At 42.0% G+C, this 14,734-nt stretch overlaps 1 protein-coding gene across 2 annotated transcripts in view; it reads right to left on the bottom strand.

Annotated features, from left to right (window-relative positions):
- The window catches only part of lats2 (large tumor suppressor kinase 2), a 36,098-nt gene extending 26,913 nt beyond the window's left edge, over positions 1–9,185 (bottom strand). For both annotated transcript variants that reach the window (XM_056289431.1, XM_056289432.1), the window contains exons 1-2: positions 8,994–9,185; positions 2,230–3,076 (exon numbers count right to left, since the gene is read on the bottom strand). In XM_056289431.1, the coding sequence (XP_056145406.1) occupies positions 2,230–2,595 (366 nt within the window). In that variant the 5' untranslated portion in view covers positions 2,596–3,076; positions 8,994–9,185. The remainder of the gene's footprint in view (positions 1–2,229; positions 3,077–8,993) is intronic.
- Positions 9,186–14,734: the final 5,549 nt, after the last annotated feature.

The raw sequence follows: 14,734 nt of genomic DNA, 5'->3' as shown, positions 1-14,734 counted from the left end.
AATGATGGCAATGGAGGTCAACCAACCAACACCACAGCCAAGAAAATGGCTCCCACTGTAGCCCAAAATGGACAGATGCCCTAGAGAGTCCCGTTGTCAAATTCAAGGGTGCTTTTAAATGTCCATTTCCCAACTGGAAGTGAACAACTGTTTTATTTTAAAACAAGACTAGTCTTACAAAAATTAACATCAGTTACTACAGCAAACACACACACACACACACACACACACACACACACACACACACAAATATGCAACTTCGCCATTCTTCAACTTATCCAATATGCACAAAAGTAATTTTGCTGCTGTGCAATTCACATTACCTGGTCCAGTTCCTTAGATACGCATTTATTCATTTCATAAATCACATCCCAACAGAAAGGTCCTGACAAGGGTGACAAATTGCTCCCAGTCATAAGCCAGATTTCAGTTAATTCTGTCATCTTATGGTAAGCAGCTTGTCTCTTCAGGCTCTTTTCTATTTGAAAACCGACAGGATGGCCAGATGGACGGGTAAAGTGACCCTGTGTTCAAGAGACAGTTATAACATTTGTTGGGAGCATCAATAGTAATGACATGTCCTTGAGCAAGACCTTGAATTTCTGTCAGTGCCAGACATTGTGATCTGCAGCTGACCTGTGACCTCCCAGTGAAGGGGAGAGGGGGGGTGCAAGAAAAGAAAAAAGTCCCCAACAAGTGAATAAATAGTGTCACACTAACCATGACATTATTATTATTATTTTGGTTTATCTAGTCATAATGGCTCCAAAAGTGTTAGGCCCAATTTATACTCCAAATGTTGGCTAGCAGACAGATGTCTCTCGACAATTTTGACGTCATGAGAGACACTTTTTGTGTCTCCCAGGGCTGTCGTGTACACGACACATTTTCTTATGTCGGCTGACATTTGGAGCATAAATTGGGCTTTAGTGATCAAGTCAGGGTACACAACCCATCCTGCTATTTTCTTTGGTTATAGGTTGTCATATTAAAATCAAAAATCATATTTTGGGAGGCCTGCTCCTTTGGAAAAAAAGGAGAAAATTGATTTGGTAGCTTCAGCTCTCTTGTCTGTCGCTGGAGGTAAATTCATAATTCCAGTGTACTGAGGAGGATTTCTTGGTAGAGTTGTGCATGGACTTGAGCTCAGCATTCTTCACATGCCAAACACCGTCACAGGGCCTGTCCCCTGAGCAAGTCTTTCATCCTTGAACCAGTGGTAGTCCTTATCTGACCCAGGCAAGACAGTAATCACCAGTGCAGCAAAATCCACCAGAAGTCTCCAGAAGTCAGGGTCAGCCAGTGGCGGCTAAGTGTCTTGCTCAGTGACACTTCAGCAGGGTGGGGGCCAAACCTGAGGTCCTGCGGTAAAAAGAAGTCCCCCCAACTCCCACATGTGCAAGACAAGTAGGGGTGGCATACAAATCCTGTCTTTGAGTTCCGCTCGGACCCACAATATCTGTATTACATGGTATCCAGCTTAGCACACAGAACTGCACTTTGACTTTGAGTGGCTAGGTGCCCAGGTTTGATGGGAGCAAAGAAGAGTTTAAAAGGAATTAACCTTAGAAAAGATGACGCAATATGAATCCAAGGCAACATGCAAGGCACACTTCTTGTTCTGTAAGAGATATCACCACTTCTGCACATGGCAAGTGTATGTATTGGGCTCTGAGGCAGCATTCTGAGAAGATTGACATGTTATGGTGTGCCTCATACTCATCTGAATAAACTACACAGTGCAGCTAATTATCTAATGATTCTCAACACTAAAAGGCTTAACTTTGAGGTGAGGAAAGACATTCCCTCCTCCTCTTCCCCAGAGATGTTTGATAATGGGTGCAGTACTGGAGTGGATGAAGGGAGTAAACTCCAATAGGTTGTGAAATCCGCCTGATATTTCAACATTTCAGCGATTGGGCCCAGGTTACGTAACCACAGCACTGTACACTTGGCAGAGAACGGTTGCATTGTATTGCCTATGAGAGCATATGGAGCTTTCTGCCTTCATTACAAAATTCCTTCTAACTTATTCCAGGCACTTGTGGCAAATAGCCCAAATATTGTGGACAGAACTCTGAGAAGTGTCGTCCATCTGGGCAAATGTGCATTCTCATCAACAGTGCAAGAGTGCTTGGTATCTGAAACCTGAAACATGCACACCAACAGTTTCTCTCTCTCTCTCTCTCACACACACACTCACACACACACACACAAATTCTCTCTTACCTGGTCACAGCCTGCATTGACCAGTTCCTGCAGCATCTGTCGGTTGACATCACCAGCCCCTGCGGGGTGGCCTGACCCCGAGGAAGAGCCTGACTCATTAGCGAAGGGCATGAGGGATTTACGGATCTCCCGCAGCGCATTCTGGTAGTTGGTGAACTTCTGGGGTGGCCGGAGCTGCTGCTGTCGGCTGGCCGTGTCCTTGCCCCCCTTGCAGTCAGCCCCTCTGCCCCCTTCGCTTCGTGAGCTGCCCCCATGGAGCGCCTGGCTAACCAGCTTGGCAGGCTGCTTGAGTCCCTCCTTGATCTCCTGAAGCCGCTGGCGCGTGTTGCCCACATACGGGGCAGCAGGGAATGTCTTGGGCCTCATGCTTTTGGCGCCAATGTGAGTCGGCACCCGTGTGTTTGATGTCTACTCTAAGCAGACACACACACGCTCATTCACTCACTGTACAACGCACCCACTCTCACACACAACCATACACACACATACAAACTGAAGTTCACTCCCCCTTCTCTTTTTCAGAGATCCTTCTAGAATTGGCTGACCCAAATAGATAACAGCACTCAGCAGGACAGATCTGAGGTGGAGATTTTCCAAAGAAACTGGGAATCGTCCTCTGTGTCGGCATGAGTTATGTCTCCCATACGTTGGCTTGGCTGTGTCTGCCCTGTGGTTTCTGTTGGCGCCTGCTGTCAAGGTGGGGGTAGAGGTGAAGAAGGTGGCGGTTCTACAAGTGTCCCACGGTGCGTCGTTCAGGGCTTCATGTTCCGCCACCTCATTCCAAGAAAGGCGGGAGGGTCACGAGGGCGCTGCGGCCCCAGGCCATGATGCTGCTGCCAGTGTGTGCCTGTGGAGAAGGATACGGAGTTAAGCCCATAGTAAGAGAGTGTGGTGAATGTGGTCATATTTAACTTGTGCCCCACCCCCGCAAGAAAAGTTGACTTTTTACTTTCTAATAACCAGGATTTGGTCATGGCTTCATTTGATCAGGATAGGGTAACTGAATAAAAAAAAGCTCCATTTCAATCATAAAGCAAGTGGTTTTAAGGTGCTAAAAGGACGATACAAACAGAAATAAAACCACTTCTCTTAAGTGCTCATCTGTCTCCGGGTATTTACACAATTAACGATTCTGACACACAGGGTAATATGAGTCATGCTCTACACCAAGGCAGTGTTGTACAGGTCTGCCTCCATCAATGTGTCATCTTAGTACAAGTTGAACCCTGTCAATTCACAGTCAAAACAACACAGCACTGGTATAACTAGTGTAATGTCAGTGATCAAAACAAAGTAACCAATTTGTCATCTCTCTCTCTCTCTCTCTCTCTCTCACACACACACACGGCTGAGTGATCTCTGTAAATTTGGGAAATGAGTGCTATCTCAATATGTCAAACTAGTGACTACTCACTGTACAGTGTATAATTATCAAAAATGATGTCTAAGCACTTATTACCTGACAACATTTGACCTGAATTTTAACAACTTTGAGTCAATACTGGTATTGGAAAAAGCCTCACTGATTCATCTCAGCATACCACTCAGGAGAGCCGGTGGAGGTTAAACAAGTTAATCACAGAACCATCTACACATATTTCTGGTTTGTGGTCACACAAGTCAGCCCCTGTCACTGCATAGTTCTGCAGCGCATAAGCCCCCCATCAGAGCATACATCTCTGTAGTGGTGGGATCAAAACAAGCTATGCTGTTCCCTACCCACATCCACCCCCACCTCACCTACGTCAGTCACTCTGTCGTAAGTATTCCTCGGTGACAAGGTTCGTAACTGTGCCTGATGGATGTTTCGAGGAAAATACTTTGACCTCCGCAGTGGCAGCACTGTCCTCCAAGGCAGGATGGATTGAAGTGTGCAAGAGGCACATGTCCCCTTCCTCAACCTCCCACAGACAGTCACATGCCGCTGACACTCATTGGGTGGGACACTGGAATCAAGGAATTTTTTTGTTTGCTTGACCATAAAGACAAGGAATGATAGAAAAGGTGGGGGAAAGGGAGGAAGACTTTTGCCAAAATAGGACTACAAGCAAAAATCTTGATTATTTTGCTGAATATTATGATCACAATGCTTGGGGAACCAAGTCTTTTTGCTGTATTTTTATTTTTGCAACTTTTGTCAACATCTTGACTATTTAACAACAGCAGGTAATATGAATAAAATGAAGGATTCAATATGAATGTATTGATATTCTCAAAACGATTAATTGTAGAAAATTAAAAGTGTGATACGCATTTCATTGAGAAGCCGTAAATCAGAGATTGTGAGCATGACTTGAACCTACGATCCATGTTGCATGTACACGGTTTGTACCTTTATTGGCTTGCAGAGAGGACTTGACTGTGAGAATACATTTTAACAGATGGATTGCCATCAAAAAACAATTCCTGCGTTTGTTTGAATGCAAATGACCAAAACCCTAATGACCACACTAAGCTCACACCACTTTGTTCTTAATGTGGCATTAATGTGCTGTTTAACGCCACATCACTGAAGCATGATAGTGAATGATGAGCGGTTGACAAAAGTTGGAAGTGTCACAAATGTTAAAGCCTTTTCCCCCAGTTGTATTGAAGGAAAGATTAAACAAACTTTTTTTTTTCAGAGTTCATAATAAGAAGAAATTAAGCTTTGGTAAACATTTTCAGTTCCAAACAGAGAGGCATTAGCGGACACTCCAGAAGTTTCATAATTGTTCTTCCTCTTTACTTATATTGGATATTTATGTTTAATTACCACAACACTGGCAGCGTCTCCTAACCTCTAGAGGGAATATAAGAGAGTGGGACTGGACATTGGAATAGACATCCCATAGTGCTAATCCAAACCCTAAATAGTTTGTTATAGGAGGAAAGAAGAGGAAAACTCATTCCAGCACCCTTTCAGGAAGGTTCAACTAATCCCCACACATTTGGTTGCTTTTACCAGAGCTATAGCTCAATGATTCTCAATTTCTGTCTATAGGACCCTCAGTTTCCAATGTGCCAGGTAGTTCATTATGTTTACATGTCATGTGACTCCTTGGCTGATGGCTGGAATACCCGGCAGAATAGAGACCCAGTAGAATGGTGGTTCCTGAGAACCAAGGTTGAGAACTGACCCTAAAGACACCCTCAGCTGTTCTCAAACTGTGGTACCAGAACCCTTAAGTTGTTTCACATGGTGCCAGTGGTGGGTTCCCGGCAAAATAAGAACTAGTTTATGCTAACCATTGTTTGCTCTAATTTAAAGTTAGCCCAGTGAGAGACTTAATAAAGATTTCTGATCAGAGGTTTCACTCCCTCCTTAGTCATTTTAACAACTGCAGGAGATGGAAAATAATCTCAGATGGACAAAATCCTTGATCAAATAAGGCATCTTGGGCCTAAAGCAGTGGTTTCTAACCATGCACCACTGAGGCCTGTATATATGAGGTTTCCATTCAAACCAAACACTACAACTGCTATCTCCCTTATTTTCCCCACAACCCACCCACCCTCTGATTGAAGGGATGCCAATAAGTGAAGTTTGCTGGTGTAATGTTCAGTTGGAATGAAAGCCTGAAAAGTGCTGGACCACAATGGAAATAGGATGGGCACCTCTAGTCCAAGTGTTTTCATTAAAAGTGTGATAGGAAAAAATTGCTCCTGCTTTATAAGGCACAAATGTTCCTAGGTTTAGCAAACACAATGATTATAAAAATCTCACTCAACAAGGTACAATTTTTTTGCAGAAAATAATAACAATAGCTCCATTTATCTAGGGGTCAGATTATTTGCCTAACTTTAATTTTCAGGCATATATTGAAGTTCAATGTGCAAGTTCGGCAGGTAATAGAACTGCTCTTTCTGAGACTTCATAAACCTCAAATATCCCCTCGAAAGAGGACATTACCCTTTCACCCTAATGGATGAATGTCTGGTCTAGAGAAACTAATCTGCTTTGGTCTCGGGTGAGAAAATAACCATCAGACACCAACCAATTCCTAGTAAAGTTTGTCTGTGGCTGGTGAATTTGTCTACTTTGCCAGCCACTTGAGCAGGAAACCAACCATTGTTTGGATTTCCTGCTCTACTCTCAAAGTCTGCTTGGTTGGTAGAAGACAACAGCAGCTGGTGAGATTTGGGATTTTTCAGCCATTGTAGGTAGTGGAAAAAAAACTACATTGTTTATTTCAAACACAACTTCAAATCAGAACAGAATAATATCTCTTTTTATAATCCCCGGTAGAGGCAGGACACGAACAGGACCAACTAATACACTCAGACCAAAGCAACCACCTGGGAAGCCCTTGAACTGAATAGGTTCAAACAGCCGACCATTCCCAGACATCCCCTAGGCTCTGTCTAAATACAAACTCTGTTTAAAGACCATGCTACAACCATGGCAGCTGCTAACGCTTGAGGCCATTTTTCAGAAGAACACAGCCCCTGCCTTGTTTGTACAGATAAGACTTTTAACTGACACAAACATTTTTTTTGGGGGGGGGCAAGTTCCACAAAAAGAAGGTTGCCCAATCCATCTGAGATCTCTCGCCTCAGCCTCCATTCCTGTGATGCTTCAAGCGCCGGGTTCGACCAGAGAGCATTCCATTCCACAAGTAAGCACAAGTAAACTCATACCACCATTGCATCATGGGACAGTCTGAGGCGACCAAAATAAACTGAATTTAAAAAAGAAAAAAGGATAATATGTACTCTGTGTGGAAAAGGGAACCGAAAGGGTGTTAGGGTGGGCATCCCACTCCACCCTCCAAGATTTACCTAAAATAAAGTGTAAAGTAATGTGGAGTAAGTTTCCAGTTTCCTACGCCCTCACCCACCAGCCACACACATAAACAGACACACACAGCTAAACTTGCTAAGACTGTCCATCCATCTATTGCAAATAAACTCAAATTTAGTCTCGAACCAATTACAGGTTTACTACCATCACTGCATGCTTAACCTCTCCCTGAACCTAACCTCTAACCTTACAAATGGCCCATTTTCACATTACATTCTAACTTGAGGGTTCACATGCAATAATCTCCACAAGTATAGTAATGCAAGTGCAACATATGAATCTCTCTCACTCACTCACCCACCCACACACACACACACACACACACACACACACACACTTTACCATGCTCTGTGTTGGCCCAAATAGCTGAGGCTTAATCTCAGATTCAGTCTTGACCGATTAACACCAGCAAATTAATTTGACATCTTATTGGCCACAATGACTGGCACTTCCAAATATTTACCGGGTGTTTTCCATGTTTTAACCCCAACTAGGCTTTCTTCTTTAAAGAATATTACTTCCAAAGGAAGCTTGGCCTATTCTGCCACAAAAGCTGGCAGAGTAGACAAATGTGACTGACCATCACAAACGTTTAGCACTTAGCTAGTGATTATTTTCAGCCTAATCGACAGTATTCCTCTGACTGGGATTTTTGTGCTGCCTCATGAGAAGAATCCAGCAATGGTTTAATATCTGATGACACAGACATCCAGCATGTGTTAACACACAACCATAACAGAGGCATAATGGGCCTAATTGTTTCAAAAGTTTGCACTGCCTTGGGAAATAGGCTGGCTGGAATGTAAAGCATCTAAAAAAACATGGTGCTGTGATGTTGGTTGGCATAACACAGACCTACTTTTCATTACTCAAACAGGTCAATCAGCTCTAAAGGCAAAAAAAAAGAAGGGGGGGATCAAAGCTGCCTCTGGCGCCTTATTAAGACAGGTTTTTATGGCAAATGCCTTAACTAAAAAGGAGTATAGCAACATGAAATAATAATAAGAGTGATATTAACAGATAACAGCAATGATTATTATCGTTGTTAATCTACAAACCTATGACTAGATTTGGTTTTGGGAGAAAAACGCACACACATACACACACACACACACACACACACACACACACACACACACACACACACACACACACACACACACACACACACAAACCTACTCTGCCTTGTTACCTCATGAGTGCTAGTAGCACACCTGAGCAAGGCACATGGTTGTATAAGTGCCAACCTACATGAAGCTCTGTGGATTTCGGCTTTATGACAAAAGGATGGTGTGCAAATACAAAAGAAATGAAATGCACGTAGGCCAAGTTTCGTCTCCCCCCCTTTACTACGGACACCCCCCCTTCGCAGATACACACACAGGATATACTAATATTACAACAATGAAGTATCTGAACTGCCAAGTTTTCCTTTGTAGCAGGACAAATGCAGTTACTGCTAAATTGTCAGTGACTCCTCATTAGCCAGATTTATATCCTTCGAAACTTGTTTGCTACATATTGCAGAAAGGCAGCAATCTGCCCCTACAGCCTGTTTCACAACATATATACCAATCACAGTTGTGGACACTTCTACAAATATATGCAATGTGGCCCAAAATACTGAGGGGAAAACTCAACACAGAAATAAACAATAGAGACGACCATTATGTTGTTTTACTTTCTTGTCGAACTATGGATAAGTAGGGGATCGGGGCCTTCTCAGCTCAGGCGTCGGGGAGCGAAGGAGGGACGCCGCTCCGCTGGAGCAGGAGCTACATTCCACAGCGGGGAGAATTAAGGCAGTCCCATGGTCCTAAAGCGGTTCGCGTTGGGTTAGGTTATAAAAAAAAAGAAAGAAGAAAAACACGAAGTTTCTGTTCCCTTTTATTACTCGACACTTTTCACAACAACAGTTAAGAAAAACAACAACACCAGGCCACCTTCCAAAAGAAACTTTTCTTGTAAAAAAAAATCTTACCATGTGATAGAAGCGGCATGGACAGTTTTCGGATTCGAGAGTAAATCCCATCCAACGATTGGGGGTTTGTTTTTTTCGGCAGCTTTGTGTACGCTTTTCGGCTGTGGTACACGTAGGATAAGCGGGTAAAATTCACTTTTGACGGAGGGCCCGGGTAAATATGCTGAAATGAGCCTCCATTTTCTCCCCGACTTCGACCAGATATCTAAACGCAGTACAAAGTTGGACTCTTACTGCATTGTTAACATTCCTCGGGTCACGTGACGGACCGACGCACGTCAGCACCGCACATATTCAAGGCGGGGCTTCCTCCGATGCATTTCCCCCTGTGATATATAGATAAATGAAAATAAAAATACAAAAAAAAACACAAACTATACTGCAACTTTATCCTCTCGCTCCCTCGCTGATTCACCAAGAGAATCAATCCAAGGAAAGAGCCGGGAAGTGCTATATACAACAACTGTATATAGCACTTAGATACTGTGAATTAACACACTGTAAGTAACCACATGCCCCCCCTCCCAAAAAAAATAAAAGTTCGGCTAGGCCTCACTTCCTAAGACTTTGTATATCACACACACACACACACACACACACACACACACACACACACACGCATGCACACACACGCGCGCACACACACACACGCAATGAACTGCAGACCTGCCGTGTGTGATTTGATGAAGTGTCAGAAGCCCGTTGCATTTCTCGAACTTTAATTTTCCAGTCATATGATCGATGGCAAGGAAAAATACAAAAACCAAAGCAGGAAATCCAAAATCTTTCAATTTTACACAATGGATTTATTTACTTGCAGTCATCAAGCATGACCATTGCACATGCAGACAGCATAACAATATGATAGTGTGTGTGTGTGTGTGTGGGGGGGGGGGGGGCACTAACCTTGAGAAAAGACAGCAGGGTTTCCCAAAAAACAATGTTGGGATTTGACCAGTTTCAGCTGGGACCAGAATGTTTGCTTTGCATCTCAACGGGAATCACACTGTGAATACTGTGAATAATCATACTGTGAATTAACACACTAAGTAACCACATGGCCCAAAAAGGCTAGGCCTCACTTCCAAAGAGCTTGTTTATCACACACACACACACACACACACACACACACACACACACACACACACACACACACACACATGCGCAAGGAACTGCAGACCTGCCGTGTGTGATTTGATGAAGTGTCAGAAGCCCGTTGCATTTCTTGAATTTTAAATTTCCAGTCATATGATCGATGGCAAAGAAAAATACAAAAACAAAAGCAGGGAACCCTAAATCTTTCAACATTATACTATGGATTTATTTACGTGCAGTCATCAAGCATGACCATTGCACATACAGACAGCATAACAATATGATAGTGTGTGTGTGTGTGTGTGGGGGGGCACTAACTTTGAGAAGACACCAGGGTTTCCCAAAAAAACAATGTTGGGATTTGACCAGTTTCAGCTGGGACCAGAATGTTTGCTTTGCATCTCAACGGGAATAGTGAATTTTTCTTGTCTTACAAGAACCTTTTTTTAGATTACATACATTTGTAGAAGTTCACGTGGTCAACCACCAATACTGACCGTTTTGGGGACCCACAGTCACAGTTTCCAAAACTTAACCTAAACATGATATGCCATTTCATTGTGTCCAGAATCATACCTTTGAAGACGACGTTGATTTAATATATTCCCTTTTACCTAGAAAAGAGTCTGTGTGAACAACCAGTGTTCTTTTTCATCAATGCCTGTAATAGGTGAGTGCATGTGCATTAGGCCCATGTGTAGAGCTGTTGAGTCAAGTGAGGTAATTAGTGGTAGTGGTTTGATGTAGATGTATGAAAGGGTGGTTTAACGGCAATGCTAAACGAAATGTAAAAGACTTGGGGGGGGGGTCATGCAGTTACACATCAAAGGTTCAGTTTTATGTTTGATTTTGTCCTAATTCTGAGTCTGGTAAAGTGGAATAAAACCACTGTTTCCTAAACTGCTGGCCACTGAGCAGTGCCATAGGACCAAGAGGGGGGTTTAGACCATTTGCCCCATGTACACTGTGGTGGTCCGTGACAAAAGCTAAAGTATGTCTTGCTTGGTCACAAAATCTCTTCTCTAAATATCAGGGCTACTTGTGCTTCTATTTAACCGGTTTGTGTTTCATTACTGACTGTTGAGAGCTTTGGAGGAACCTCAGCTATGACCATGATGGTGGATCCTGAGTGCAGCTGATGTTGGAGGTTGATAGCCCCTGCATGTCTATAGAATAGTTTGTCCAAAAAAAAAAAACCCAACAACAAAACCCCAAAACCCCCATTATGTTCTACTAAAACAAAAATTACTTCAAACATTTGTTTAGTGGGAAACCCTGCAACATACATGATAAACATAACTGGTCATTAAAGACATGAAGCCATCCATTAAAGACCATATCCGTGGGCAAAACAACAGAAGGCACATTTCGCTGTGTGCTGCCATGGCACGCCTCTCTGAACCTTACACTACTTATTACTCAGCAAGGGGTTTTAAAACTGAAGCCCAGGAGTCAAACTAAGACAGTTTTAGTCTCAATTCAGACTCTTCAATGGCAGCATGCCAGCACTCATTAGAGCATGCTCCTTTTTTTTTCTACAAACAGACTTGCACCTCATTTTAAGTCCTCAGCCTTAGTATGTGAACCACTGTTGTTCAAATAGTTTTCCAACACATGCAGGACAAAAAGAAAAATTACATGTGTAAGAACTTGACATCATTTGGAGTTTATACATACTAAACAGTAATGGGAATGACAGTATGAGAAACATTAATATTCCATTCTTCATACACATTTGTCAAAGAATAGTGCTGGGGAAAAACGACATGTAAACAACAAAAAATATGCTTTATGCTACAGCACTAGCCGGGATACGCATTCACAATAGTTACAGAATCAGGGGAGGACATAGAACTAGAAGTGTTCTGTTGAATTCAGAAATTAAGTATTTGTAGAAAACAAGGGGCTGTTTTGAAACAGCAGTACCAGCTTTACAAACTAAGGCACGGGTAAAGAGGACAATGCTTTCAACCAGAGGGGTACTTCAAGAAGCAGGATTACTTACAAATCAAGTTAAATCCAAAAATGGTCAAAAATTAAAAATTTGGAGTACTCACGAATTTTTAAATAATTTTCATTTGGAAGTCAAAGGTTAATTTGAAAAGAAATTCTAAAAGTAACATTTTTTCCATTATCTATCGATCTGAGATATCCCACTTGCTCAAGATACCCAGTTTTACATTGTACCTTGCACAAAAATGTCTAATATACAATCATCTTCCAAAACAGTTACAATCAATTTTAGCAAACATAGACCACATGAAACGTGCCCCCGAACCAATGAGCTCCAATTGCAAAATTAAATTTGTACATTCTTAATGTGCCAAAGCTCAAGCCACCAAAGCACACTCTCAATCTTTGTCAATGAGGACAATTTCTCAGTTCCTGGCTGGGTTGATTGCCTTTTGGGAGAGCATTTTCTTGCAAAATTCATCTCTTTTAAGTGTCTCTAAAAATGCAATTACCCAAATATGTCAGATAGATTGTGTAAAGAAAAAAGGGCATCTAAAAGGATAATACTGCAAACTTTCGCAACTCAAATGTGTCTCCTATGCTTTAAGTCCATTCATTTTGAAAGGCCACTACTCTCACTTAGTATGACCAGTTACAAGACAATGAATTTCCCTAGCACACAAATTTGTGATGCCACAAACTTTACATAGCTCCCCTAAGAAATAATGGGAAACAACCAAAGAGCTCACAGACCTTTCCTTGCTTGGCAACATGTAGACCATTTTAAAAAATTCCAAACTTTCTATTTACCGGGTTGGCTCAATAAGTTTTGAATGAGGTCTGTGCTGAAAATATTTTACAGATGCCTCATCCAGCCAAAGGGACACCGAATCACCACCATCGCCGGGGGCTTTTCTTTAGCCTGCCCTGTACTCTGATCTCTCTGTGAGATGGGGAGCGGTAAGTGAAAAGAGAATTTTCCTTTATGGCTCAATAAAGTATTACCATTATTATGATTATTAGTCCTATTTTATTCCTTACAATTCAATTACTATCTCACTTGGGAAAGGAAAGCCCTGGAGGAGAAAAAAAACATGAATAACCTTTATTCCAACTCTTGAGATTAAACGGTAAAAGCAGAATCATAAATGAGTCATTAACAGACCTAAGGAATTATTTCATCCTCCATTTTTACCAGTTTCAAGCTCTTTTCAACCCGCTTTTCTCCTCCTTTATTTTTATACCTTTTGTAGTTAGTCTTATCTGGAGCAAAGGATATTTGTGCCAAATTCCCTATCACAGATAATGTCTATCTTTCTATTGCATGCTCTTTTACAGTTACTGTAGGGAAATACCAAAGACCAATGGTCCAAACTTGTGTGCATTAAATTCTCTGGTTGAAGACGTGCTCACAAGTGAAATCTGCTGATGTGGTGTTTGGCAGAAATGAAAACCTGCATACGCATGGCTCTAGATTGCTCACAGGTCAGCACTATTGCCCCAGCCACCATGGACTAAAATGCTGTCATATTTGGTTGCAGTCGGTAAATTTCTTTACCCTACTAGGGCCTTTCCCAGGTAATCCAATATCATTCAAGAGTCAACTTCTAATTAAAAAAATAAAAAATAAAAAATCCAGTTTGATGGTAAAACTGAAAGCAGCTGATACATTTTTGGATTTTCCAGTCACTGTGCCTTTCAGAAAAACAGCTCTCTGCCCTGTCATGAAGATTATAACCAATTAATTCATAAACTTGAACTAATTTATATACCACATGCACTTAAGCTACCTTTGCACCTGACAGTTTATTCTAGGGGGAAAATAGCTTTACTTCACAATATTTTCATTTATTTTTGTGCATTTTATTTGGATGCATTTTAACATGTGTCTGTTTGCTCTGTAGACTATAAATTCCGAGGTATGTATCTTTATACATATGGCGGATCAAGTCAGAATTTGACTGAAAGCACTCTGTCTGGAAACATGAAAATCTTTTGGTAACTTAGTTAAAAATTATATTCTTCGAGTCTATGAAAAAAATCGCTCATTATCAGATTGATTGCACATTTTGATGACATTACATCTTTGTAATCTTGTGGTTTCTGGCTTTGGATTAAAGCATTGTTAAATGTTCACAAGTGGGAATACTCTGACCAAGTTCATGAAGAAAGCTAATGTGAATACATAAACTGAACTGGATGAGTTTCAAAACCACATTTCCTGCATCGAATTACATAGCATTGACAAAGGGATGTAGAGGGAAAACATGGATTATGTTCGTTGCAGTAAAGGGGACTTAAATTCTGGAACAAAGTAGCATTGGATGGTACTTTACCAGTCACTCTAGAGGAGCAGCAGAGATGCACAGGTTGTTTAAGGCACAGGCAACCTGTACAATCTTATCAAAGGTCGACAGGTTCGATGTGCGCTCAGACACCGTGGTGAAAGGGCTCTCAACAGGGCCAGTCAGCATGGCGTACCTTTGTTTCACCATACAGATCACCTTCTCCACATGCCTGGGCACACTCAGTATTTCAAGGGAGGCATCAGGCAGCAAGAAACTCTCTGAGCTTCCATAGCCTTCTCCTCTGTCATTGTAGCCACCAGCATTTTTGAAAGTGGCTCCACGGGCGGCCACAGCCTCACTGATGTCAAGGTCACGGTTAGCCAGCACGACATCACCTGGAAGAAG

Source organism: Lampris incognitus, chromosome 11, assembly GCF_029633865.1.
Source record: "Lampris incognitus isolate fLamInc1 chromosome 11, fLamInc1.hap2, whole genome shotgun sequence".
NCBI classification, from domain to species: Eukaryota; Metazoa; Chordata; class Actinopteri; order Lampriformes; family Lampridae; genus Lampris; species Lampris incognitus.
Note: the sequence above shows the minus strand (reverse complement) of the source record. Positions and strands in the feature narration are given on the sequence as shown.